The sequence below is a fragment of the Fopius arisanus genome, unplaced genomic scaffold, assembly GCF_000806365.1.
Source record: "Fopius arisanus strain USDA-PBARC FA_bdor unplaced genomic scaffold, ASM80636v1 scaffold00047, whole genome shotgun sequence".
NCBI lineage: Eukaryota > Metazoa > Arthropoda > Insecta > Hymenoptera > Braconidae > Fopius > Fopius arisanus.
Window position 1 is genome coordinate 624,915 of NW_011887786.1, and position 25,624 is coordinate 650,538.

Genomic DNA, 25,624 nt, shown 5'->3' on the forward strand with positions numbered 1-25,624 from the left:
TTCCAAAATTATTATTTTACCCAGAATAAATTGAAGTGTATAATCGATTATGGATGGAATCTTGGAAAAATATATTGACTAGTGTCATGCATCGGCAATTTTATGAAAGGACTTATTCATTTATTTATCAGGTTGATTGCTAATGAAACCAAGTTAATTGCAACACGAAAATATATTTGACATTAGTTAATCTCATGGGAGTATTTACACAGTGATCGTCAGATTTACTGGTGGGAAGAAAATATTCTTGGCAAAAGTAATTTTTTTTCTCAGTGAAATTTCAATCAGGAACATATGCGATCAATCGACACTTTTGTTCTCACTACAGTCTATAAGAACTCGCACAGAAATATTCAAGGAAAAGTACGGGATAATCCCATAATCAACATAATTCCCAATCAACAATGAGTTTAGGTGATTTGCCCTAAAAATAATAAATTAATAAATAAATAAATTGCCCTAGAAAGTGTTTGTCACCAAAAAAGTATTGAAAAGTTACGTAATTTTTTCTGAAAACCATAGAATCTGACAGGGATCACACGAATCATTATGTTCAAGAATTTTTTACGTGTTTTTTTTTTGACTAATTTTTGTTTGACTTTTCTTTCCATGAAGATGCTTGGTGTGACAAAGAACGAGATTCGCCGGAGGAAATGGCGCGGAAGGGGAATGGCATATTGGATGGTCGGACGGTTCGAGATATAAGCCGTAATATGGAAGGGAAGAAGGAGCTTCAAACAAAGAGGGCGAGTAGCTGAAATGGTGTCGTTGGATGACTCGAGTGACCGAATGCAAAAAGAATGAAGGTATCTCTGTGTCTGACATAAAGACGAAGCTAACCCTGGAAGTTATCAGCAAGTCTGAGTCAGCTAGCAACAATAGTATATCATGCTTCGAGTATTTTATATGCCATTCGTTATTTTATTTATATTTGAGAGGACAGCAACCGGCCAATTACACGTGGGGAGCAAAGCTTTCCGTGTGTATTCAATTTTCAATTAGAAACACTCACTAAATTTCTCATTCCGCTTCAAAATTCAAAAATGTTGGAATTTTTATCTTAAGTCGTGATTTATTTTAGAATAAAAGATTTCATTTTCATGCTCTTGTGTAAATTCATCATTGAATACAGTTTAATTCTCAATATAGCGTGAAAATTGAGGGCAATTATTGCTTGAATTTTCCAAATTTTCACGGTTTTCCAATGTTATATGGACCTGAAAATTGGGAATGAGAAGTCTAAATGTTCAAGGGAAAAACTCCTCACAGCTAAATATTCCTAATTTCCTTATAAGAAATCATCTCGACTAAATCTGTTTTTCTTTTATTTTTATATTAATATTAATATTTATATTTATATGTCACCTACTTTTACGTATTCAGGGCAGATTTGACTGCTGTCGGTTTGAAAAATAAAATATCCAGTAATGAAAGAAGTGAAATAAAGAAGCATAAATAAACTTCAGTACCATGCATTAAGGTTAAAAACTCGACATGACTGCAATATATATCTTGATCCATATATCCACTTTCAGTGGAAATACGTAGCTAGACGCCGGCGCACTTTATCCTTTTTCCCCTCTTTCTATTTTCAAGCTATGAAATATGTTGCGGTTTATTTTCCATGCATCGAACAGAGATTATCAGTCAATAATAAATGAAATGCAATCTCTGAGATGAATAAACTTATGCAATATTAAAAGTCTTATATTTGAAGACAAGCTGATTGAAGGCATTTATAAATCAAGGAATAAAATTTGACAATTTAGGTACACTATCGATGAGTATATATGTGCAACTCATGGGGTGGAAGAACTGAATGTCAGAATGGATACGGTGAAAGAGAAGGAAAATCGCTTGCCCTCTATCGGCGATTGCACAGAGCCATTTAGGAAAGGTAGGCGAGGTTTTCAGTCGTGGAGTTGAAGTGGATAGTAGTCGTTCTACATTTACACTATCGACAAAATATTCGCATAGGAATTTATAATTGATTTGTGGCAATGATGGTCATTGAATCTCGTCAGTTATTCGTGTGATGGTGTAATCATCAAATAATGATATCATTTTTTCTCAGAACTGAGAAACCGAACGGCAGCTTCTTCAAATTAATATTATTTGAAGAAACCCATTTTTCTTTAGAGTTGGAGAGGAAATGAAATGATCCATCTGAATAGTACGACAAGGATCATGGGCAGAGGACAAGTGACTTTTTTGTCGTTAATTTAATTGAAGAATTGACTGGTTATTTAGTGGACGGCATTTCTTCCTCCTAGATGACAAAGACATAATGTCAATGTAAGAAAGTGCGACAGCGCCTAAATCAAGGTCCAGTTTTCAACGATAACAATATCTATCTATGTGAGTGCATGCGCGTTATAATAGTGTGTGTAATGGTGGCAGCAGTAGTAGCTGAAACGTCGGCAATGGCCGCAGGGGATGCATCAGTGGTATCAAAATCACTGCAATAGAAGTAATCGTGAACTACAATGGTGGTTATCAAGAGGGCTTAGTAAAACATTTGTCGCATCAGTGACTGTAGAGGGTTGATTTGTCGCCCATTTACAATTGTTACATATTAGTATGAGTGCTTATTTATTGAAAATCTCACGATACCGTTCAGGAAGTGAATAAAATATCCGCCTCCCTTATTCCTTTACTCTCCTATTTCAATCTCATTATTCTCTTCTATATTTCTCCCCCTTCGGTTTTTCTTTTGCTGGATAATACTGCGCAACACAACGCGCGCGCACTTTCTGATGAGTGTACATGTACATGATTGTATGCTAGTCTTCTACTGTAGATATGAAAAGAGAAGATTTCTCAATTTCTTCATGATTTTTTGCTTCAATACAAAGTGGAAATACTAAAAATTATCTGGCCATGGACTGGAAGAGAGCAAAAAATTGACAAAGTAGCGAAAAACCTGAAAAATAACCATGGAAATGGAAGAGTGGAATAAAACCACTGATATTATTGTGGACGAAAACGAGTTCTATGAGGGTTAGAAAGAGGGTGAGATCGAAGTTATACGCGCGTGAGCCACGAGAAGGCGCTCAACTGTGGGTAGGAAGGGGAGTAAAAAGTGAAGGAGTTTGTGCACAGCAAAAGCGAAAAGGTAGTTATAAGCGGGAAGAGGAAACATGAATGAAATACAGTGGTGGTAAAGGCCGTGAGGCTCACTAAATTATCGAGCGGAAAAATAAAAAACAAATGAAAAACATCGACGAAAGGTTTCATGATCGAAGGATTGCTTTATACATCTGCCAAGCGCGGGGTGTGTCCATGGATCTTTATACGCGTGCTGTTAGTGCGCGATCAGTGTGTGTATTCCTGGCACTACGGGTAGTGTCATCATACCTAACCAATTTTCGCGTACGGCCATTTTGACTTAAGAACATTTGATATACATTTATCAAAGTCTTAATAATTTGGTAAGGTTTAGCAGGCGTATATAAGTTTGTTGGGACGACTCTTGAGACGCTATAATTATACAAGAAAAGAGGAGACGGCTGGTGGCGTGGCGACGTCAGCGTGGCGGGTGTAGTCAGCATGCAGCATGAACCGCGTGTGTCGTCGCACCATCAGCGTGAGGCCGAAGACGACGAAGAAGACAAAGTATCAAAATTTTTCATTGCAGGAACAGAAAAAAGTGAAACGTGTAAAGTGGAAAATACGTCACACAAGACACAGCTGTTGGGGTACGGTTGTCACAGACGTGCGAGAAGGAAAACAAAATCGAAAATATATTTTTGTTTACTGGACGCTTACAAATTTCGTGCATTATTTGCATATCGTTGTGCCAAGTTCCGATCGGACGATATTATCGACAAACAGAGTTTCGACTGCAACGACGACGTATTCGTGGTGGAAAATTTCTTACCGACTACAGAGCAACAGCGGGTGCGTTTGTTGCCGCGTGGCCGACATCGGTATTGGATTATCGCTTTTGCTGGCGCGAGCGGTTTTCGGCCATCAACCGCTATTCGGCGTCATCATTGAATACATCAGGCGGCAACTGGTTTCTTTACCAGGTGCTGTGGCAATCCGAGGCGTCAGCTGCGGCAGCGGCGGCGTGTCCAGGCCATTGTGGCTGTTTCAGCGATGCGGCCCGGATCAAACAGGACCATCAACCCACGCCGTCGTCCCTATCGCCGGCGAGCCAGATCAGAGCCAGCGTGGTGGTGTATACAAAAGGAAAAGATAGGAGAAGGCATAAGCGAAAGCGCAGACCAAATTCTGGCCAGCAAAGTGCTCGGGAAGAAGGATATTATTGGTTTTGCAGGAAAAAGGATTGGCATTGTTCGACAAGAACATACAGTAGAAGTGGGAGGTCGACGCTCGCCTCCTGGAAGGAGCGCCGACAACGTCGTCGTGGGGACGTCAGTGTCCCCTGCCACGTGCTCATGCAACTCGAGCATCCTGCCCGTATCACGGGATCACCATCTACGACGGAGGCAAGAAGCGTGTGGAATGTTTCGTCGCAATTACAAATTTATAAATCAGCGACAACAACCACTTACTATATTTGCTCTTCGTCAATATATTATTTCATTAACGACGTACGTAGAAACGATATATGTAGAGGATACAGAATTCTCTTCAATGCTACTCATTCCAAATACGATTATCCATTTCGGTACAATACATATACGATATATATTACGTGTTGCCTTCCCGATTGGATGCGTTCCCCACATCATACACTTGTTCAACAAAATCATGAACAGGTCGTGCAAAATGAGACATACGATGCAGAGTTATTCTTGGAAATTTCATTGGTCAGGAAGAGCACTAAGTTTTCTATTCCTATCGATGTGCTTGGAAACACTGCCTTTAATTATTTCCATTATTATAAAACCAGATACATTTTACCAGTCAGATCGGTTTTCCTCAAAAATGAGAAAAGATTCTGTATCAATTTACTGGATTATACAATCACTGAAACGAATAGCCTTGAACAATGTCCGTTGTTTACGACTCCTCACATATTTAGCGAATGGAAGGTATCAGAGGACTGGAGAGAAACCTATTATTCAGGACACAAAACGAATCGGCTTCAGAATACCACTACCACCAAAAAGGAACCTAACAATCTGTCGTTGGCTGAACACGTTAACACTGCCTCGATCGGAGAGACAATTAGGAAAACATTACACTTTCGCAAATATGAAAAACGCGAAGTTGATGAATGTCCACGCCGCAAAGTTAGTGGAGGGAGTTATGGATTACTTCTTCTTCTATACTTTTTGGCCCTACCGTTACTATGCTCGACGTTTCCGTCAACGGGTATTATTACATCAGTATCGTTCGTCCAAAAATCATTACTTGTACACACTGATAATAATACTGTACATCATTTATCTCCAGCTGCGGGGTTCCGTAGCGCTGGCAGTCATATTGATGTACAGTCAAACAAAGAACATCCGCAAGGCAGAAAACCGATTCATCCGTACAACGAATATACCTGGGAGGTGAACCAGATAAATCCTTGGCTTTCGGCCTGTGATTTGGCAGGCCCAGCACCGGCCGATCTTCAGGGCAGTTGTGGACCTCCCGAAGTACCTAAGTATTGCCCAATACCGTGCTCATCAAGTATTAATTCTGATCGGATATTTCGTGAGGTTGTTGAACGTCTCGTTGTACCAAAAAAGTGGCGTACCGGTTCAGCTGCTAAAATACAATGGAAAACATTTGATAGAACAGATACAGATACTATGGCTCCGGATCAGTGCCTTTTTTACCTTGAGGAGTCGCACAAACGGGACATTTGTCGAGAAGATTTCGCACGGTCCAGTTCGTTGAGTTTTTCAACCTCACGGGAAAATCGATATTGGTTTCTGAGTGGCCTCCGTTTACGTCATTGCTGTGAGAATGCGGTGATAAATGCCTTAGCACCAGGTGATGGCGGACCTCTGGAGGACGTTTTAAATGGTAGCCCAAGATGTGTTAGTGCCCTCGACAAGATATTAAGTGTTGATGCACTTGCTGCTAGATTACATTGTGAGTTTGAAGAGGTATTGGCGCGATATGATTGCCGCCAGTCATATTCTGTCATCCATAACTGCACCCATTGCAAGGTAAGAATCAGTACAACTTTTCGTTCCAATTGCACAAATATGTTCTCATATTGAATGATTTTCTTTCTCATTTTGTAGACGTACATCTATACAATCCACTATAAAAATATCCCACTTGTTAATACATAATTCCAAAACGAGAAGATAATCAATTTCTCATTCATTTCAAGATCAAAAAGAATTTTTTCGAAAATTGCAATAAATAAAATCAGAGTTCAAAGCATTTTTTAATATTTCCATCTTTTATGATGAAGCATTGATGAACAATTATTTCAATCATCTCACAATGAGCTTTGAAAATTCGTTATAAACGTTTTTTAATCCAAGTTATTTCCACAATGGGCTATTTTATAAGAACTGCTATTCCACCTTAAATATTCGATTCATGAAAGCACCGAGAAAAAAGAATTTTCCCTTCTTTGATGCTGTAACTAATTCTGAATCATTACATGACACGAATACTTATATTTGCGATAATTCTTCGATTTCGAATTCTCGACTTCAATTTCCGGCTTCATCGGGTTTCTGTTACTGATAACTTTATTCATAGTAAATAAATTTGCATTTTATTCAATAAGCTTTTAAAATAATTCTGAAATCATTCAACGAACTGCTCGAATGATGCTGTTGAATTGAAAAACACTAATTGAGTATTAAAGATGAAAAACTTGATCAATTGTGAATTTGTTACATATGAAATTCACCACATGATATTGACCGATATGCCACTTCCTCAGCAATTCCACCATTACCTCGAAGATTAAGTAGTTTTTAAATTTCCATATATTTTGCAATACACTGTGCATACAATATATTTCGATACGATGGCCGGGAAGTGTTTCATTGATTCGTGTGATTATATCATGCGCCTTTGGCTCGTGCTATAAACCTTTCACGAGCCTAAAAACTTTCCCGCCATCGTATGGAATATGAAATATACTATTTAGCAACATATTTGATCAAGAGTATCATTTTAATGATATATGTTCCCCAAATACGTTTCAACTCTTATACCATTAATTACTATGATAATATATAAAGATACATAAAGACAATTAATAAAGAAATAGAAATGACTTCATTGAACTTCGACTAGTGCGATGACGGTGCATTTCATCCTTTCGTTTGTATTTTTAATCGTAATTATGGTTGAGTGACTACACCCTGGAAAATTATGACATCCACAACTAAATGATCCAAGATATTTTCCTCTTCCCTGATCCATGAGGCGTATATATTGTAGAGATTGTTGAAGAAGGACACAATACAGTTGTTAATAAATCAATGGAGTGGTTTATTAATTCTTCAAAGACAAGAAGAAGTATCTTGAGGATCACTTTTTTAGAAAAATAGACGATCCAGGACAGAAGACAATCATAACCAAGGGCTTCCATCAGATCATTCGTAACGGGGATTATAATTCGAAGGGGAATACGTAACAATATTTTATACTCGTTTGAAAGAATTCTATTCAATTAGCGGAAAAATGGTACCTGATTTATCCATTCGTCATAATTTTTGTTTGAGTTTTTTGGAAGGAATGAAATGAAATTTCAAAATTAAAATTTGGTTGAACTTTTCAATGCTCCTAATCGAGATAAATGAGCATGTTTATATATCATTTTGAAGTTTATTTCATGCTTTTCAAAGTGGTGTATGATAAATACAACAGGCTTGCTTTTCTCAAATTATTCAAGATTGTTTCAATTTTTAACGTGATGCCACCTCCTGAAGTTCACATGTTTGATCCTTTATCGTTGCACTGGACTCGACCAATGGAGACATATTATAGATCAATTTAAGGTTCTCGATGAGATCTTCAAAATGATGATTCGAATTTTTCATTATATAATGTTGAAGGAAAGTTAAACGTCTTTATGTGTCGAATTTCGTGTGTCACGTTTTACAGATTTTTTTATCAGCTTTCATGTAAATGAGCCAGTCGAGTTCTTCTCTTCCCACTATGGGTATATATCTCATATTCATTCGAAAACATTTTCCGGGTTCGATCCCGGGCTTCGGCGGTCATCATTTATAGCGCTCTAATCTTACAGTTTCACTGCGGAACGGTAGTGCCGTCAAAAAGACAGCCGTACCAGGGCTGGCTTTTCTACTCGAATGAGGTTTCCCCCTCCCTTTCGGTAAATGCGTTATAGGAGGTTGAGAAGTAGGAAGGGAACAAATCGTAAAAGCCCGAAAGGGCCTACGAGAAGAGAAAAATGTGTTATTTTATCCCGGGGTATTTGTAAATAGCAAAGCTCATCCAGCCATTAAAGAATAATTTACATGTCAATATTACATTATCATTTTTTACATGTTAATTCACTGAAAAAACGATTTCCTCAATGAGTAAAAAATCACTCCTCGAATTTCGGACCTTTAACAAAATACGTGTCGAATCAATGCGAGATGAAAAGAAAAATACAATTGTAGTGGCAATTTACGAATATTAGCTGAATGAAAAAAATAAATGGAATCAATCGTTTCCCCATCTTCTACCAGGACTTATAACATTTCGTGAATATTCAGGAGTGATGTCAGTTTTTTTAAAAATCGGTTGGATAGTTTCTGAGATATTTAGCGTTTTCAGAATTCCGGTTTGTTGGTCTGCTAACTAGTAACGAATGGCATTGTTGAATATGGCCAAATGAATAGTTACCGAATGATATAGTTGATACGCAAAATATTAACACCAACCGACATCGATAAAGAATGCGTGGATCCAAGCTCGATTCGTTAACTTTTAATGAATGATGGTTTGTCCGACTGCGTCACTCTTTGTATCAATCGGTGTTCGCATTTCATTCAAAGGCGCGGCTTTAATCAGAGCATTCGCGTTGGTTGATCACAAAAAATATACGGTTATAGAGAAGAAATTAAATATCTACGATGGATATCACGAAAAAAGACTTGTTTATCTTAATATTAATACTTAAGTCGATATTTGAATCAATACTTGAATTGATATGTACATCAATACACCTTGTGTAGCGCCAAAAGTATTATTTATCCAGTGACATTGTCAGTACCTTACCTAACTTGACGTCACTAGACTCTATTCATAATTTGACGCTGTTTTCACGTTCACCGCGTCTTTCTTCACAGTCGAGCGCGGCAAAATACACGGGCCCAATTTGCTGATTTGAAACATTAATGGTTTAAAAATTATTGAATTACGAAATGTCTTAATATATTTTCTGCATTCAGGGGACTCAAATGTATTGCTGGACTGAAACTGAAAAAAGTATGAGTTATTATGGAAGGTCCGGTTTTTATCACAACTGCTCGTCATGTTATTGTACGCATAAGTGATTTAAAAAGAAAAGGAGAGCAGTGATGTGAATCTCGGGATGCAGTGAAAAATCAGTCATTGCTGAGGTTTCAGCGTCTGAACTTTTGCAAGTGAGGTTAACGAGTGCCCTCTCTTCGACTCCGAGAAAGCGAGAGCGAAAAGCTGATAGGCGAAAGAAATGTGCGCAGGAGCGCTAGTGGGGGTTTGTCAGCTGGTAAATATTACTGCGCAAATTTGTTGCGCATAAGAGAGAGAACGGCAGACATTAGACAAAGATGGCCAGAAGAGGTAATGCTAGGGTGGGGGAATGATTCCCCTCACCCGGTGAGACATTATGCAGTTAGACTTTTCACTGTATCTCGAGAGCTTCGTCTAAATTGGTACACACATTTCAATCGATGTCGATAAAAGATATTAGCCTAAAGGAATCGAGATAAATATCCAAGTAGAAGAAATCAATTTGAAGGTCAGAAGTGGTCACACGGATAGGATGAATTCCAAGGATTTTCTTTGACAATGGCATGTAAAAAACATGTTTAACATTTCATTGAGGCGTTACTGACAAGCGATAATTTTGTTCCACCTCCCTTAATATTCAATCGAATATTGCTAAGAAGGATTTCTTGTACTAAATTCGCTGGAAAAAAGTTGAAAGATAGCTACAAAAAGATGTTAATTATGTAATAATCACACCAGTTAATCAGCCCTTAGGTCGGGTCAAAATTGTTGATAGAAATCTGTTGAGTTTTAATTTTTTAGATTTATGTAGTTGGAGGATTATCTACCTTACCTACACCGCACTTTCGGATAGCGTTTACTTCGGTAGCGTTTTCGGCCACAAAGACAACACGTATAATAATCCTTATTATGAAAATGGAAACACAAAAATGAAGTTCGTCCGAGTCGAAATATCTCGAAACGCGTAGGACTAATTCCTCATTGGTCAACTCGAACCGCCAAATTCCAATCCGGCGCACGGAGTGCGCACTAGTCCTTATTATGAAAGTAGAAACATAAAAATGAAGTTCGCCGGAGTCGAAATATCTCGAAATGCGTAGGACTAATTCCTCATTGGTTAACTCGACCCGCCAAATTCAAATTCGGCGCACGGAGTGAGCAGCAGGTCTCGCATATTTAAAGGCAGAAACAGATGAATGATTTAAACAATCTTAAACATAATTTTCGATAATCGATATTATACTCCTTACTATCATGACACTAACTATCGCTGATAGAAGTACGATGGGTACACAAAGAAAATTCTGTCCACAAATGACGGCATTAAAACAGAATTTACGGGATTTCTCCTCTCGTAAATTACCATTTTTATGTCATAAATTACGAAGTTTGACCTCGTAATTTACGCTCTCTTTCTCGTTTTTCGCGTGATGTCAATCTGGGAAAATTCCGGATTCAGATCGTAAATGCACCGAAGGATATGAAAAATACTTTTCTGAGCAACATTAAATCCTTAAAATTGAACATATTCTGAGTCATCTGAATATATCTGAATTTGACAGACAGAATACTATTGCGTTAATTAAAAAGTTTTGATTTTTAATTTTGCCTCTCTCATGGTGCAATTCTATTGCGCTAACTTTGGATGGACCAATAATCCTCCGAAGACCCCGCGAACTCCGAAATTAACGGAATATTTCCCTTAAGATTCCCTGCGAAAAAAATAACAAAATGCAGCAAGCAGTCAGTATCTATTTTTTTTTTGAATTACTCGCGCTTCACGCTTGTGATTTTTGAAGCTGGAAAACTTGACACGTTCATTTGTTTGGAACAAACTTATCGGGAGATATCCGATAATTTCGCAGCTTTCGTGGTATTATAAGTGAATATTATTTAGTTACCGGCGTCGGTAACTCAGTGGCTAGATGCGAGCCTAGTGTTCTGAAAGTTGTGAGTTCGATTCCCCGTTGAATCGAATTTCTCAACAGGCACCGATGAGTGGGAGGCTGCTAATAGAGCAACCGCCTATACCGACATGGTTTTTCCTGTGGTTTCCCATGTTCCTCCTATGTTCTATAGGAAAGTCAATACGCTACAGTGTTGGATCCACAGCCGCATGCATAGGGTGAGGTAGGCCTGATTAGCCAGAACAGGGCAGAAAGGGTCGGAATTTCATTATTCCATTATTCCATTCCATTACAGTACTTAGAAATTGTAATAAGTGCGAATTCGATTCGTAATCTTATGCAATTTTAGGAACGAATGCCAGTATTTTCCCAAATTATCCAATTTATTGAAGACATATTAGATACTTCAGGAACTTATACCATTTCGTAGGACTGAATTGGGTATTCAAGTATTTCAGAGAAATACAAATACCCAACTGGGGATTTAAGGGAAATGCAATTTGAGCACGAGACAGAATTCTCTTTCAAGTATTCAATCAAATTTCCATCTCATCCTTTGAAATATCATCGCAAGTTATGAAAGAGAGGAAGCATTTGATTTTTTTCTGGATTCTGCATTTGGTTTTTTGTTACCCAAAGAAAAATTTTTTAATCGGCACCTAACAGAAATTTGTCTCTAGGACGATGTGAGAATTCGTTTTAATTCTTAAGAATGCTCCGTTAAAATCAGACGGAATCAAATACTTCTAGAAAATTCGACTGCACTCTTTCCCTCTCTTAATTTTACTATCTATTTGGATCAATCCATGAAGTGCGATAAAAATGATCACTATGATTTTGGCAGATAGTCGTCAAGAGAAATATTTCTCCGTGATATGGATTTCATTGTAATTTTGAAAATTTCTTCTACGTGACGTCTTTAAGAAAAAAAAATAAAGATTCAGCTGCTTGTCGACGAAAAAGAGAAGAAAAAAATTTGAAAGGTATCAATCATTGAAACAGTTACCATTAATTACAATTTGTCACTGGCTATTCAACTTTCACCCGAGTGTGTCAGCTAATTTGGCCAGCCTTGCAGGAGGAAAGGTTTCATTCTCACTTCTTTTTTTCAACCACTGAGAAACCACTTAGAAACATCCTCCAATAGTTTGAAATGCCGTATTAAAAAAAAATCGAAAGTAGCACAAAAATTCAAATTCAAAAATTTCAAACAATTTCAAACAATTTCATGTTATAAATATATGCTGTAGTTTCTATCTTTTAGTTTTTATTTAGAAAAATAATTTGAAAAACAAATATAAACCTAATAGCAAGGAAAATTTTTAATTCCCCACGTTGGCTGAGTTCTCCTTTCCTCCATCTTTGGAGCATCACTCCCACGTCAGTTGATTTCAGCCAAGGGGAAGGGCCTTTACGACCCGGGTCGTAAAATACCGATTACTTGATACAATAACCTCTCTTCTGCCCTTCGTGACACACTAATAAAGGTCAGGAGCATGATTTACTCTCAGAGCAGAGGGCGCTCAGTCCTGATCTGCGCCATTTTCCACAAACCGAAAAGAATTTTTTGAAAAAATCGCCATCTGGCAACTCTATTCCCCTTATAGCAACCCCCACTACTGTTTCACTGAGAACCACGCCCCCCCCCCCCCCCCCCCCCATCCCGACTATCATCAACGAAGATGCGTATAATTGACATGGTTATAAACTTTATGGCATTCGTAATTGGAATTTATGGCGTTGTTCCGGGCTACCTGAAGGTCGTCCATGCCTGATTTCTGATTGAAAATCGTTACACCTATAATGTACATGTTAATCTGGCTTCCACTCTCAACTAGTTGGATCCTACTCTTTTTTCGTCGTGATCTCTCGTTACGATGTCGGTTGGTTAGGCAAGGTGCCCAATAAATTTTATCAGAGTTTGATGTTGCATCCATTTACCAAACAAAAACAATTTCTATTGCTCCATATAAATATGCACTGGATGAATATTTCTTTTCCGTTTAATATAATACAAATCGTTGACGCTATATTCTGAAAAGTTATCTGAAAACAGGAAAATCGATATTTTACATTCTTTGTCTGTGCTTGTGTAAACGGAATTGATTTTCTAACCAATTTCTTTCGTATTGATGAATTTTTTCAGGAAGCGTATAGAAAATGGGTGTGTAGCTCCCTGGTGCCTTATTTTGCTCATGAGGGACCGTCGATCTCATTGAACTCAGTGGAAATTTACGTTGGTACGAGATTGAGGCCCTGTCGGTCATTCTGTCAATCCGTAGAACAACGTTGTCCTTACCTACTTCCAGGCGACCGTGCACCTGCATATCCAACGCAATACGCTGGTGAACCCACGTTTCTATGCAGAGGTAAGTAGAAATCAATCTACATAATAGAAACCTGTAGATAGCCTGTTATATCCTTCACCTGGATACGACAGTAGAGAAAAGATATAGAGTCTTCGGCGACCGATTATTCAGTCGAAGTAGGGAGTCAAATTATTTTTCGAACGATATCAAATTTAACACCACGCTATCACGATAGATTCAAATAATAGAGCAATAGTTTATGGTAACACAGACTTTCGACCGCCACAGCGTATAACGGACAAAATGCAGCTGCCAAAATTATTTTTACAGACTTTAAAGGGAATCTGGCAAGTCCCACTAGATAGTTACACCCCGTGAATTAAATTACGACTTCTTGTCCATTTCGGCTGTTTTCGAGGAGTCTCATCCTTTCTAATTGTTCTGAAATGTCATGGAAGAAAGTGACGTGATTGATATTCAAATACGTGTGGAATTACTGAAAACACATTGATTAAAGAAAGGATTACAATATCGGAACAATGATAAAATACGTCTAGCATCGGAAACTAGTAGAATGGATGAATGCTTTTTAAGGAGAGCAAAAGGGGAGCGCTAACTCCAGAAGAAAGGTTCACGAGAGAGAAAGAACATGGTTTTTAATGAGAACGGAACAGATTAGAATTAGTGACAATACTAATATCCCTATTGCACAAAACACCCACATCTGTTTCCACTCATAAGCAAGAAGTCGCCATCACCAAAATTCAAGGCACTCCATGTAAAGCACATAGGGCATTCCACGCCAACTCGATACACATGCCAAAGACAAAGCCTAAATGAAGCTTTGGCTCCCCAAAAAAAGCGATGAGCGACAAAAAAGAAGAAACTCACGCGGGTAACTACGCGGATTTGAAATTCGTCGTCAGTTCTTGACCCAGAACATATTCCGGCCAACTCCTAGATGCTACCGCCGAATGGATGCTTTCGGAAGATTTATCAATTTCGGCCGCAATTATTGTCTGAGAGACTGGTCTAACAGGACCGGTAATCGTGATGAACGTATTGTCGGATATACGGCGCGGATGAAACGCCGAAAGGCAAGCTCGTCACTTGGCATAATTCTTCGTTGTAGGACAGATAGAGGAAGCACCGGTGTGGTTCCGAAATCAGGATGTGAAAATATGCCGGAGTCAAATCGGTCCGAACCATCCAATCTGTAAAACATCTACAACTTTGAAATGCGAGATTAGTCTGAACATTTTTATCATGACGCTACGTGCTCCCGAAGAACGAATACAGGCCTCTGTTTGCCTTGTTCATCGCTGAACCGAAAAACCGGTATGGAGTGGATCTGTATCGAATGCTTCTTCAGCTGCTATTCCGTAATTACGTAAGGGTATAGCCACACCTGCGAATCACCCAGAGAATTGCTGAGAGGTGGAAGCTATTTATCAGAAAATGTAAATTCTGCAGACAAGCAGACAGTACGGAGTTGAGACTGCACGTTCTTATTATGACCCAGTTCTAATAACAAAAAATCTCTGCAGTCCTCGACGGCCTCTGCTCTTCTTCAAGAAACAGTTTGAACAAATTGATCAATGGTCCTATCTAACTGTGAGTCGGAACCGAAAGTCCCATTCAATTTTTATAAAAGAGATTAGGAAAGAAGTCCGGGGGGTGAGAATACGCTCAGCTGACGATGTCTTGATAAACATTGTCCAAGTTCTCACTCTGCTCGAGAGTTGAATTGCAAATCCCCCTTATCTTTACAAGACTACTTCCGTCAGAGTTTACACTGAACAACGATCACCTAGACCGTTCAACGAACGTTTCGATCTTGTGCGTTTGGAAGAGAAGTTCGTCATGCTTTTACTATAACGGCTGAACTCGCTGTAAGATAATAACGAAGACGAAAAGAAAAAAAGAAAGAAATTTTCGACGAGTAACAACTAAAGGTAGCCAACACTATGAAACTCGACACTTGCGCGTCGCGCAATTTAGGTTAACCCACAAGAGCCAATAGGTGACCTTAGACTTCTACGTGGATAGGAAGGTTTTTTTTGTTTTATAATTATTATTAATTATTTTAACCGGTGTTGGGTGATTTACATCCATATATTATCCGACCAGTACTACAGTTTCTACAGATTTGTTTAACTAGTTTACATTCTTATTTGAAATTTTTTTCAAAGAACTGTTGAATGATCTTAAGTGATTCAAGATCCTTTGCCACTAGGAATGTGACTATGGTGCAAAGTCTAGGACATCTAAACTTTCATAGTTTTTCGTTCATAATCTTTCTGTCATCACCGGATTATTCTAGACAGTCATAAATGACATGATGAATGTCCTGTATCTGCGATTCACAGCTGCATTTCTGGTTATCCACCACGCCTATTCTGTACAGCGACTCATTAAGATGGTAGTGTCTTGCTCGAGTCCTGTCAGCCCAGACTACAAGCTCTCTAAGTAGCCTGCTTCTGAGGTACCACGGCTGAGAATTATTTTGCCAGTAATATCTGATGATTCATTGGATTTCATTCACGCTCTACCAACTCCTGGATAGCTTCTAGAGTACTGGGACTAGGTCCTCGCTTAAATTGAGCCTTGAAGTCAGTTAAACGGACCAGAAATTCTTTTGAAAGATCTTCAGTTTTTACTACAGTATCTGCTCTCGTTGTCCTCAATCTTTCTGTACGCAGGGATCCTACGTACGACAGTCAGGCGACGCTGATCAGCTGTAAATTCATTTGTAAATTCATTTTTAGTATATATCAACAACTTCATTGATAGATCACTCGATAAAAGCCATCGAGATATACACTTAGCAAATAACTGAATTGATCGAAAATTTATGTTTCGACAATCAATTAATTGTCAATTGTCCAATTACGTACCGGGTGAAGAGGTAACCTTCAATGTTCACTTGTCATCGAGTCATCATTCCTCTCGTCGAAGGGGTTCAATCATGCTAGTCCTACACAAAAAATAATATAAACCTGAAATTAACTGCAAATATTTCAGGAGTAAAAATAAAGAACGAATGATTTGATATATTTTATATGAGATTTTTTTGGTAATTACAGATCCGAATATACCGGAAACGGGTGGGCAGGCGGTGAGAGCTCTCCACGGAGACGAGGGCGAAGAATGTTGTTTCCGTGTTTGTTCCGACGATGCACCAGGATTAGGGGTCTGTGCAAATTGCACTGATAATAAACCCCATGGACGTCGTATTGGTCGGGATCCACCATCAGCACCTCATTGCGAGATGACTAACGTAGTTCATTCGCATTTTGCAGGTACGTTATAACAACATGGAAAGAACCTTTTCAATTTTTGCCTCCGGAAGCTTTTTTGCCATTAAATAGTAGAAATTATGAACACAATTAGTTTAGATCGGACGTGGGCAACCTTCAGGTAGCTCAGAACAAAGCCAGAAACTCGAATCAGCAGCCCCATAAAATTAATGTCGATTTCCATTATGAGGGTTCTAGTATAATCATACCGGGGACAGTAATCGGGTCCTCACAGTCACTGTGGTAGGGATGTCCCGTGAAACGTTCGCCAAATAAGAAAGTGGGAACAATGCTCGTTGCCATAGCTGTTAATGCTAGTTATTGTAATTTACTCATGTATAGAATCAGGATTTTTTAAGAAACAGTTATGACCAAGTCACTGACCATAACCCCCAACCCTTTGTTGACCGTTCTATCGGAAAGGAATCCTAACTTTATACGAAATTATAACTAATCCTACATTTTCCATAACTGTAACGAAGCTTAATCTTCAAAACCGTAAAGCCCTGGCAACCTATGCAAATGAAGGACTACTTTCGCTCACATTGCCTTCCACCTGTACTAAACTGAAGATTACCCCAACCTACTCGCGACTAAAGGAGCGCGGATGTCTCAAACTGACCTATGGGCTCCCCTATCCAACTAACCAAAAAGAGTTTCCAGGGGCCCCTGGGTGCACAGTATGTCCGCCAATTTTCCATGATGATTCCTGGGCCCTTGCCCCGATTTCTTCTGAACTAATATCAACCATTAACAAAGGAGGATTTTATGGGATTCAGAGATTTTAGTAAATTTTACCGTAACTGTATCTTAGCGATAGTTTTCCTAGCCGTAATGATTTCTCTAATTATTAGTGTATTTAAATCTCGACGCTGCGAACCTGGGAGCGTCAATGGATATCCCAATTTTCCGGACCGGGTTGGTCAGCAGGCAATCTTCCTGGGGGATTTATTCACGTAGTTGTCTCCGAGCGAAAATCAGGTAGCAGGTCGCTAATCCCAGGAAATTAGTTAGCTGGCGGTTCCCGACTGGTAATTAAGTAGTAGGCAGCTCGTTTTCAGAGTTTCATCCCGATCGCGTCCCCGGAGGAATTATTCGGGTAGCTTTCCCCTATCCGCGTTATGTAAGAAAATTGAGAAAATTGCGGAAAAAGGGTTTGTATGTGCCCATTAGGTCTCCTGAAGTACTGGCCTAGAGCGAATAATCGGAGACTGCAGTACGGTTGGTTGCTCCCGTTTTCTTGAGATTTCGAACCAACCCAAGTAGGTTTGGTAGCGCCGAATGAGTACGAGTTGTTCCTCTTTCAATCCCCCTCAGATATCTTAATAGTAATCCTTCCCCTCTAATGGTGAACCTACGTACTTTTGTCCACATTCAAGAGTATTGAATTTATTGATGATTAATCCAGAGATGGGCAACCTCCACTCTGGCAGCTACTACAGCTCCCGACCTCAATTAGGCTAAATTGTTCCAAGCCGTAAAGTTTATGACTGCGCCCTCTTCGGGCCGTGTGAAATTCCTCATCCCGGTAATTTCGGTTTTACGGAGTGAAGGTTGAGATATAGCATTCCCAAAACGGTCAGGTAGCTGTAAGGGAATATTAGGTAGCATATTTGACGTTTGGGAGAGGCTTCTTGCCGTTTTAAACCATGAGTTTCCTGGATGGCGTCATATCTTAAGGTAGCGACGCCATTCGCAATTCCCGAATTGGGGACGCACACTTATCCAAGAATTTCACTTCCTGCACCATCTTCACTAGATATTTATGCAGTGGTACTTACCATGGTGCGAGTGAAGTCCCTTGGGGTGGTTTTCGTCGAAACTTACGTTGTCGGTGGGTGTTCTCGACGGTGTGGGTGCGGTAGTGAAACGCAAAGCGGATTGACGTAGGACTGTGAGTTAACTGACCCTCGTGGCATCATTGTACCGCTGGAATGTCTGACCTTCAGCCGTCTCAGTATTATACTGATAGGCGAGTCCATTTTCCCATGCTTGGGCCAGTCAAACCCCTAGAAGTTAATCCCTACGTACATCAATCCTCTTTGGTGAAACAAATGCCCGTGTGTCCGTTGATGGCCGGGGGTGAACTGCTGCCAGCCGGTTGCATGGTTCCACTCGAACCTGTTGCTCATGGTGGAGGTCCCTCTCGGGCTTGCCCATCCGGTAGTCTGGACCCATACTAATTTTTGTTCTCCGAGTTTACAGTGCGTAATGCATTCAAATTTCAATTTGATGTTATCCTCGTATCTATTCCTCTATTTTCACTAGAATTTTTATATGAAATTTTAAATCGGGTCTATGTCTGAAATTAGGCAGCCATCAGTCAGGGGCCCTCTCCGAAGAGGGACTGAGAGTCTTCTAGCTGAAAAGAATCTTGAATTTGTTCTGAACCATAACTAATTCTCTATTTTGTTGAATCGCAAAGCTCTGGCGATCCATGTAAAGAGGGAGATAATTCCACTGACATGGCCTTCCAACCGTACTTAACCGAAGATTCCCTGACCCTCTCTCTACTATTGAAGCGCAGACCTATAGGCTATCCCACCTAATAAACCAAAACGGTTTTCCATGGACCACTGGGCAGCACGTCATTTTTGCTAGCTTTCCACGGTGATTTCCTGGGCCCTTAACCCAATGATATTATGAAAAAAATGGGTTAGAAGAAAAACTTACATCGTATTACAAATCTAGCTTATCTGTTCCAACTGCAGGTTAAGTACAATTGGACAAGATATTAAATCCGGATTAGAATCTTTGATGTATTTTTGCATTTCTTTGCACTCTTTCGACAGCAAGACCTATATGAGCTGAATATGTTTCAATCATATAATTACAGCAATTATTTTACTTACCGTATAATTACGACGTTGACCGTTTGTTCCGTATTTCTTTCAGATCCACGAAATAATGCAGAAGATCGTCCAGAATTGTCCTTATCGGCACCAGTATCTACCACGAGTGCCTCCTCTTCATTCTGTGTCAGTGGTGGAACTGACTCGGCACCATCATTATCGTCATCATCGAGTCATCTAGCATTACCATCAGTTCCAATATCGTTACTGTGTCTTCTGTGGATTTGGGTTACTTTAATTTCCGTATATCAGATGGCATTTCCTTTAAGCCTAGCGCTGAAAGCTGAATTAAAATGTAATGTGCCATTCTGGTTAGTGAGAAATGATACTCGGACTGTTTCCAAATCAACAGCCATAAAATACACATTATCAATAATAAAATCGCCCATAATTACAACAGTGGCTCAAAAGTTATCTCGTGTGATGTTTTATAACCTAGCGTGGATTTTATTTGTATGCCGTTGGCGACACTGGTATTACTGGTTATTGACAGCGTATAGATGCACTTCAAAAATCTTTTTGCCAATATTCGAGTTGCGCCATCTTCCAAAACGCGTGAATTTGAGGGAACAAGATAATTACCATCATGATAGGGATACAGGATCTTTTCCATTTGACAGATGGTGTTATTGTCGTCATAGTCTTTCAATATGGAGAAAAGTCAGGATAAGTGGTGGACGCCTGAAGAGAAGAAGACGACGGCAATACTGGTTCAGCACATGGAAGTGGGAAGAATCTTCTTAAGGCCCCACGAGTGTAGATATATGGATGTAAAAAATTGTGAAATTGTGTATGTATGTTTATGCCTATGGGTCAATAAATGGCACAAATCAGATTCAACTTAGAGCGACACAATTATTTTTTCATGGTTGAGTCCAGTTGATTGGGATTTTGTTCTCTTCCACCTTGCCATTACACGAAAACTACACTTTTAATATACAAGAAAAATAACTTACGGATAATCAGAAGAGATAAAGGGAATTAAAAAATGTTTCCCATGTCATGAAGTTTTTTTAATACAATGATGAATTCATTAAACAATGATATGCAGAAAATCATACAGGCTAGGGGCAGGGCAATAATATCAAAAAATCCTGAACTAACTACTCATGCATGAAGTTAGATAGGGTATCAAGAAGTTCAGAATTTTGCATATCGTTATTTAATAAATTCTTCAATCTCTAAAAAGGTTTTCATAACATTGACTGCATTTTTCGGAATTCCCTCCACTTCGCCGGAATATCCTGAAATTCAAAAACAATCAGGATAATTTTAACGGATTATCGTGGCCAGTAGAGACGTGCAAAATTTCATGAATTATTCCATCAATATACACTCGTCGACTAGACTTCAGAAATTTAGTAAGCAGTTATGCCCGCACTCGTGGGGCCTTAATCGATCGCATTTGTCTCTGAGGGGTAAATTTCGTCAAAGCAATAAATTCACGGAAATTGAATATAATTTGTTCAATAGAATGACCGAACTATAAACCTGAAAATATTGAAATAATAATTGAAATTGATGAATTAAATAATAAGATTAGAAATTGTAAAGCAGGGACACATTCAAGTCTCTTTGCTAAATCACCGATGACAGGGTCAGGCCAGTGTCTGCGTGATTATTACGATCATGTCGATCTTTGTCGGCCACGAGAAGAATTCCATGCAGACATAGTACATCAAAATGATGCAAATTAAATATTAAATATACATATTGTGGCATAAAATAAAACTTCCCATTTCATTTTTTTTCCTTTCATCAATATAAGCTAACATTGCCTTCCACCAAGCATACTTCCACTTTTGGCATTAAAAATCAAGAGTTCCTTCCATCCTCGAGTCCTGAAAATCACATCATCTCTTACCCCATGCATTGGAGATAATGACGATGATATGTTTTTCCTGGCGAGGTACGAACTAGTACCTTTCAAAAAATTGTACCTTTCAAGCCACACGATACGAAAATAATATTGAATTCACTAAATCCTAACACAGAATTCTGAACGATCAGTCACGTAGCGAATGAATTTTGTTGCCACGAAGTTTACAAGAGGTATAACGTCTACATGAAAGCAAAAGGTGATTTTAGAATTGTCGGCTTTAATTGTTTGGACAATGCTCCTTTCAAAAAGGGACAAATACGAAGGATGGAATTCATGTTGAGAGTTAATTTTAACTTGAAGTGAGAGAACAAAAGGAAAATAAAATTACTAGCAAATGAAGGGACGGCAAAATAATGAAGAAGACAGGATCACTGCATACTCATCCCGAAAGGACCTAACAATAATATTTAAAATACAATAATAACAATAGGAAAACTATATTATCTAAATTTCAAGTGAAGAACTCATCAATTAATGAATTGATAGCGATGAAATTGAAATCAAAGAAGGGAAGGAGGATACCGTGATGATTTAATAATACAATTATTATATACAATTCACTTACTTATATATAAATACATTAAATAATTATTGTAATTAAAAAAGTGATTAAATCGTTTATCGAACATCAAGAAATAAGAAACCGCAAAAAATCTGAATTAATCTGAAAAGCAATTCATACAGAAAGGAACTTAATTAAAAAGTGGTAGAACAGTGGGCAGATGATATAATTGTAGAAGATATCCCTGGAAAAAAAAAGATTTTGTGCGATGGCATCAAACAGAAAATCCGTTCAAAATAAAATTATTATAAGTGGTGAGAGCAGAATTGGATGGGTTGATGAAAAAAGTCCCCACAAATAAAAAAAAAAGTAATCATTTAATGAAGGTTGAAAATGATTATTGTTATCGAGGTATAATATGTGTTCGTTTAGTCATTACATAAATATATAGCTCTTACAATGGACGTCGGACAAAAAGAGAAAATATGTCACAATGAGCAAATTATGAATGATAAAGTGAGTAATAGAAGTTGCAAATTATGAATGACTTAGAAAAAGGAAGAGTATGAAAAACGCATTGTTGCGAATGAAAAGCAGGTAAAAACAAAAAATATTGAGTTAACATAGGATAATGAAATCAACTATGTTGAATTCAATGATGCACCTATTTGGAAAATTTCAAAAACAAAAATATACATACATTTTTGTAGCAATGAAAATGAAGGAAAACACAAAATATTCATAGCCAAAACGTGATATGGTGATAGAAGATAAAATGTGTGATTTCGTTTCCCTTCCTTTATTCATTTATTTTCCTTTTTCGTAAAATTTTTTTCATTAAATTAGTTTTAAAGTTACATCTGACTTTTGGAAATGGTGGGTTAATTATCAAGGAAGTGAAGAAGAGGTGATCGATCGGAAAATTTCTCGTTAAAATATCCCCGAGAATAGTGTGTCAGTAGAAATATCACAAAGCCAACATATTTCATGGAAAAATATCACAAGCCAAAATATTTCACTTTGGTTTTTCAATGTGTAATTGGACGAAGTCGAAGTGGAATAAATATTTGAAACTCATCGGTTTCATTAGTTTATAATTATCTGATAAAATGCATCATTCGGTTTATCCATGCGGCATTACTCACAGTCTGTCCTTCCGATCATGCCTTCGTTTTTCCAATTATTTATAATTATTTCTAGATTTACCATTTCCTTCGATTTTTTCACATTTTTTTGAGTTTCATTTTCCCGTGATATTTATTGCCTATGATCTTTTCATTTGGCATATTATTGTATAAAATATTAGTAGTTACTATTTTTTTAGCATGAAATATTTTTTTGCATATTTTTGTATTTTGGTATGAGATATTTTTTCTGTGATATTTTGAGCGAGAACTTAATAAACGATAGTTGAGGGGAGGGAAAGGGGAGAAGGCAGAGACTTTTTCAGAGACAGACATATTTAGGTGTTAGTAACAAAACAGATAAGGATTCGTGGCAATTATCCAACATAAAAAATCGCATCTTGACACGATTGCCGCATGCATTTCACCCCCACTGCCACACAATCTGCCTCTCCTTCCTTTAATGAGCACGAGGATATAGGTCATGATACGCACAAATTCAGTACGATATTAAGACATATAAGATCTACCTTCTTAAAGAATTCTTTATTTTATTTTATATTGTTTTTGTACGTATTTTCCGTGTGAAATTTCATGTGTGGGCCAAGAAAAACCGAACATTGGTGGCTTTCCTTGGAAACATCAGTTTATTATTAAAGAAAAATCTTGCGGCCTAGGAAATCTATTATAGACGAGAAAAAATGAGATGAGAGTAAAAAATTAGAGGAGATTAGTATACGCTGTCAGAATAAAAGAAATATTGTAGAATAACCAACTACTTTCTGTTACTATCCGTGTTTCATACTGAATTCTAGTTTCACCTTGAGAATTATCGGGCGAAATAGAGGGAATTAAAAAATACATCCCATTTTATGATTTTTTTATTCCCATTACCTCGCTCGATGATTCTTAAAGGCACTTTGAAAATTTTTAAGATCTAAAAATGCCTTTTCATTCATGTGTTCTCATTCCCTCAGAAATGAATATATGGCAAAAATAGAATACGTTCTGCATGTTTTTGCCTATATAAGTATGATAGACATAGGAAGAAACATGGTTTATATAAGATTTCTATACTCATTATATATTTCCCATATATATTCCTGTATATATGTCTATCTGAAGTTCCATATATGAGGAAAAATACATTGTCATATACTTTTCATGTCCATATATTCTTAGACACGCATGTATCTGCGTCTTTCCACCGAACATCGACGGACATTATACGTTTAGATTTTTTACATTTAATTTGCTGTCTTTTCCTAGTCGTGTATAAATTGCTTGATAATTATTCGCGTCCCGCATCGTCAAATCATTTTTGGATTAAATTTTTTCCCATGTTCTTGAAAAAAAACGGACTAAATTTCTGCCCGTAATTTTTGGAATTGAAACATTAACCATTGAACGATGAAGTAGGTTTAACTTTTCCCAAAAAAGGAAGCGGTAAATGTCTAGTTCAGGTCCACCAAACCGTTTTGGATGTTTTTTATTTGGTTGGATGGGTTTCCGTCACCAAATTAATGATCTGATCATCTTTTTATTCGGAAACAATTAGTATGGGAGATATGACATTTTACACCGCTCTCTGCGTTATCTAGGGCCACGGCGAGGACGTGGCGGTGCGTCAGCCCCAAAGACACCACATGTTGGCACATTTATAGACAATGGACACACAGAACGATGGATTTCATCAAATAGTCCTGAGCACTTCACTAAAACTCTGAATTCACCTCACCCGACCATCTACCATCGCTGACTGAACACAACGAGTGATTTATCCGCCGCTACCCTTCTGTAGCAATTCAAATTATTGAATTTAATATCACTCACTCGTCATGTCAACAGCGACAACAGGGGGAAAGGGGGGTTTAAGGAATTTCAGGGACAACAGAGTTTACTTCAGGACTATTTTTCGATGTATTTACCTTCTTGCTGTTTCTCACTCTCTTCTTTCGTCTTATTGATGGGAACTGAGAGGTTAAGAATGGATTTTTTGTCATAGAAATTAATATTTCTATGATTTTTATTTTTGGTGGACCTAAACCATACATTTACCCAAAGTATTAATAATCGGAATATCAGTTCATCTTAGTTCTCCTAATCTTGTCATTCATGTATAGACTTTTATTTACACGTATACTTCATTGAACAGTGGAAATTTTGAGACCAGATTTCCATCAATATTTGGTGGTATGGTCCATACGAAGAGAGAAATCTCAGTGAAAATGAACATCCGGTAAATTATTACGTAGAATTACGTGAATTTTCGTGTCGTGTACCCTAAAAACTCTGAGGTTTGATGAGGACTTGACATATCAGTGGTCAGTTTCAACTGATCAGGAAAAACTTGATGAGAAACTGATCAGTCTTCGATTTACTCAACCTGACCTGTACTACTCTCATCAGGTTCTGATATGGT

General features: G+C 38.1%; 1 protein-coding gene and 1 long non-coding RNA gene across 2 annotated transcripts; one reads left to right on the forward strand and one right to left on the reverse strand.

The window, feature by feature from the left end:
- Positions 1-1,927: 1,927 nt before the first annotated feature.
- Positions 1,928-25,033, forward strand: Mid1. Its single transcript, XM_011306363.1, has 4 exons — positions 1,928-6,077; positions 13,381-13,603; positions 16,630-16,845; positions 19,738-25,033. Exons 1-4 carry the CDS (start codon positions 4,404-4,406, stop codon positions 20,436-20,438), a joined length of 2,814 nt encoding a protein of 937 aa, XP_011304665.1. The 5' UTR covers positions 1,928-4,403; the 3' UTR covers positions 20,439-25,033.
- On the reverse strand, positions 15,661-19,777 carry LOC105267481 (uncharacterized). Its single transcript, XR_892258.1, has 3 exons — positions 19,695-19,777; positions 16,441-16,520; positions 15,661-16,281 (listed from the first exon to the last, which is right to left on the reverse strand). It is a non-coding gene; the product is annotated as an uncharacterized lncRNA (long non-coding RNA).
- Positions 25,034-25,624: the final 591 nt, after the last annotated feature.

Excerpts from the sequence above, each read along its gene's own strand:
- Mid1 (XM_011306363.1), top strand. The coding sequence starts at position 4,404 with ATGCAACTCGAGCATCCTGCCCGTATCACGGGATCACCATCTACGACG. Across the intron at positions 6,078-13,380 it reads ATAACTGCACCCATTGCAAG|GAAGCGTATAGAAAATGGGT; the intron begins GTAAGAATCAGT and ends GAATTTTTTCAG. Across the intron at positions 16,846-19,737 it reads AGTTCATTCGCATTTTGCAG|ATCCACGAAATAATGCAGAA; the intron begins GTACGTTATAAC and ends TATTTCTTTCAG.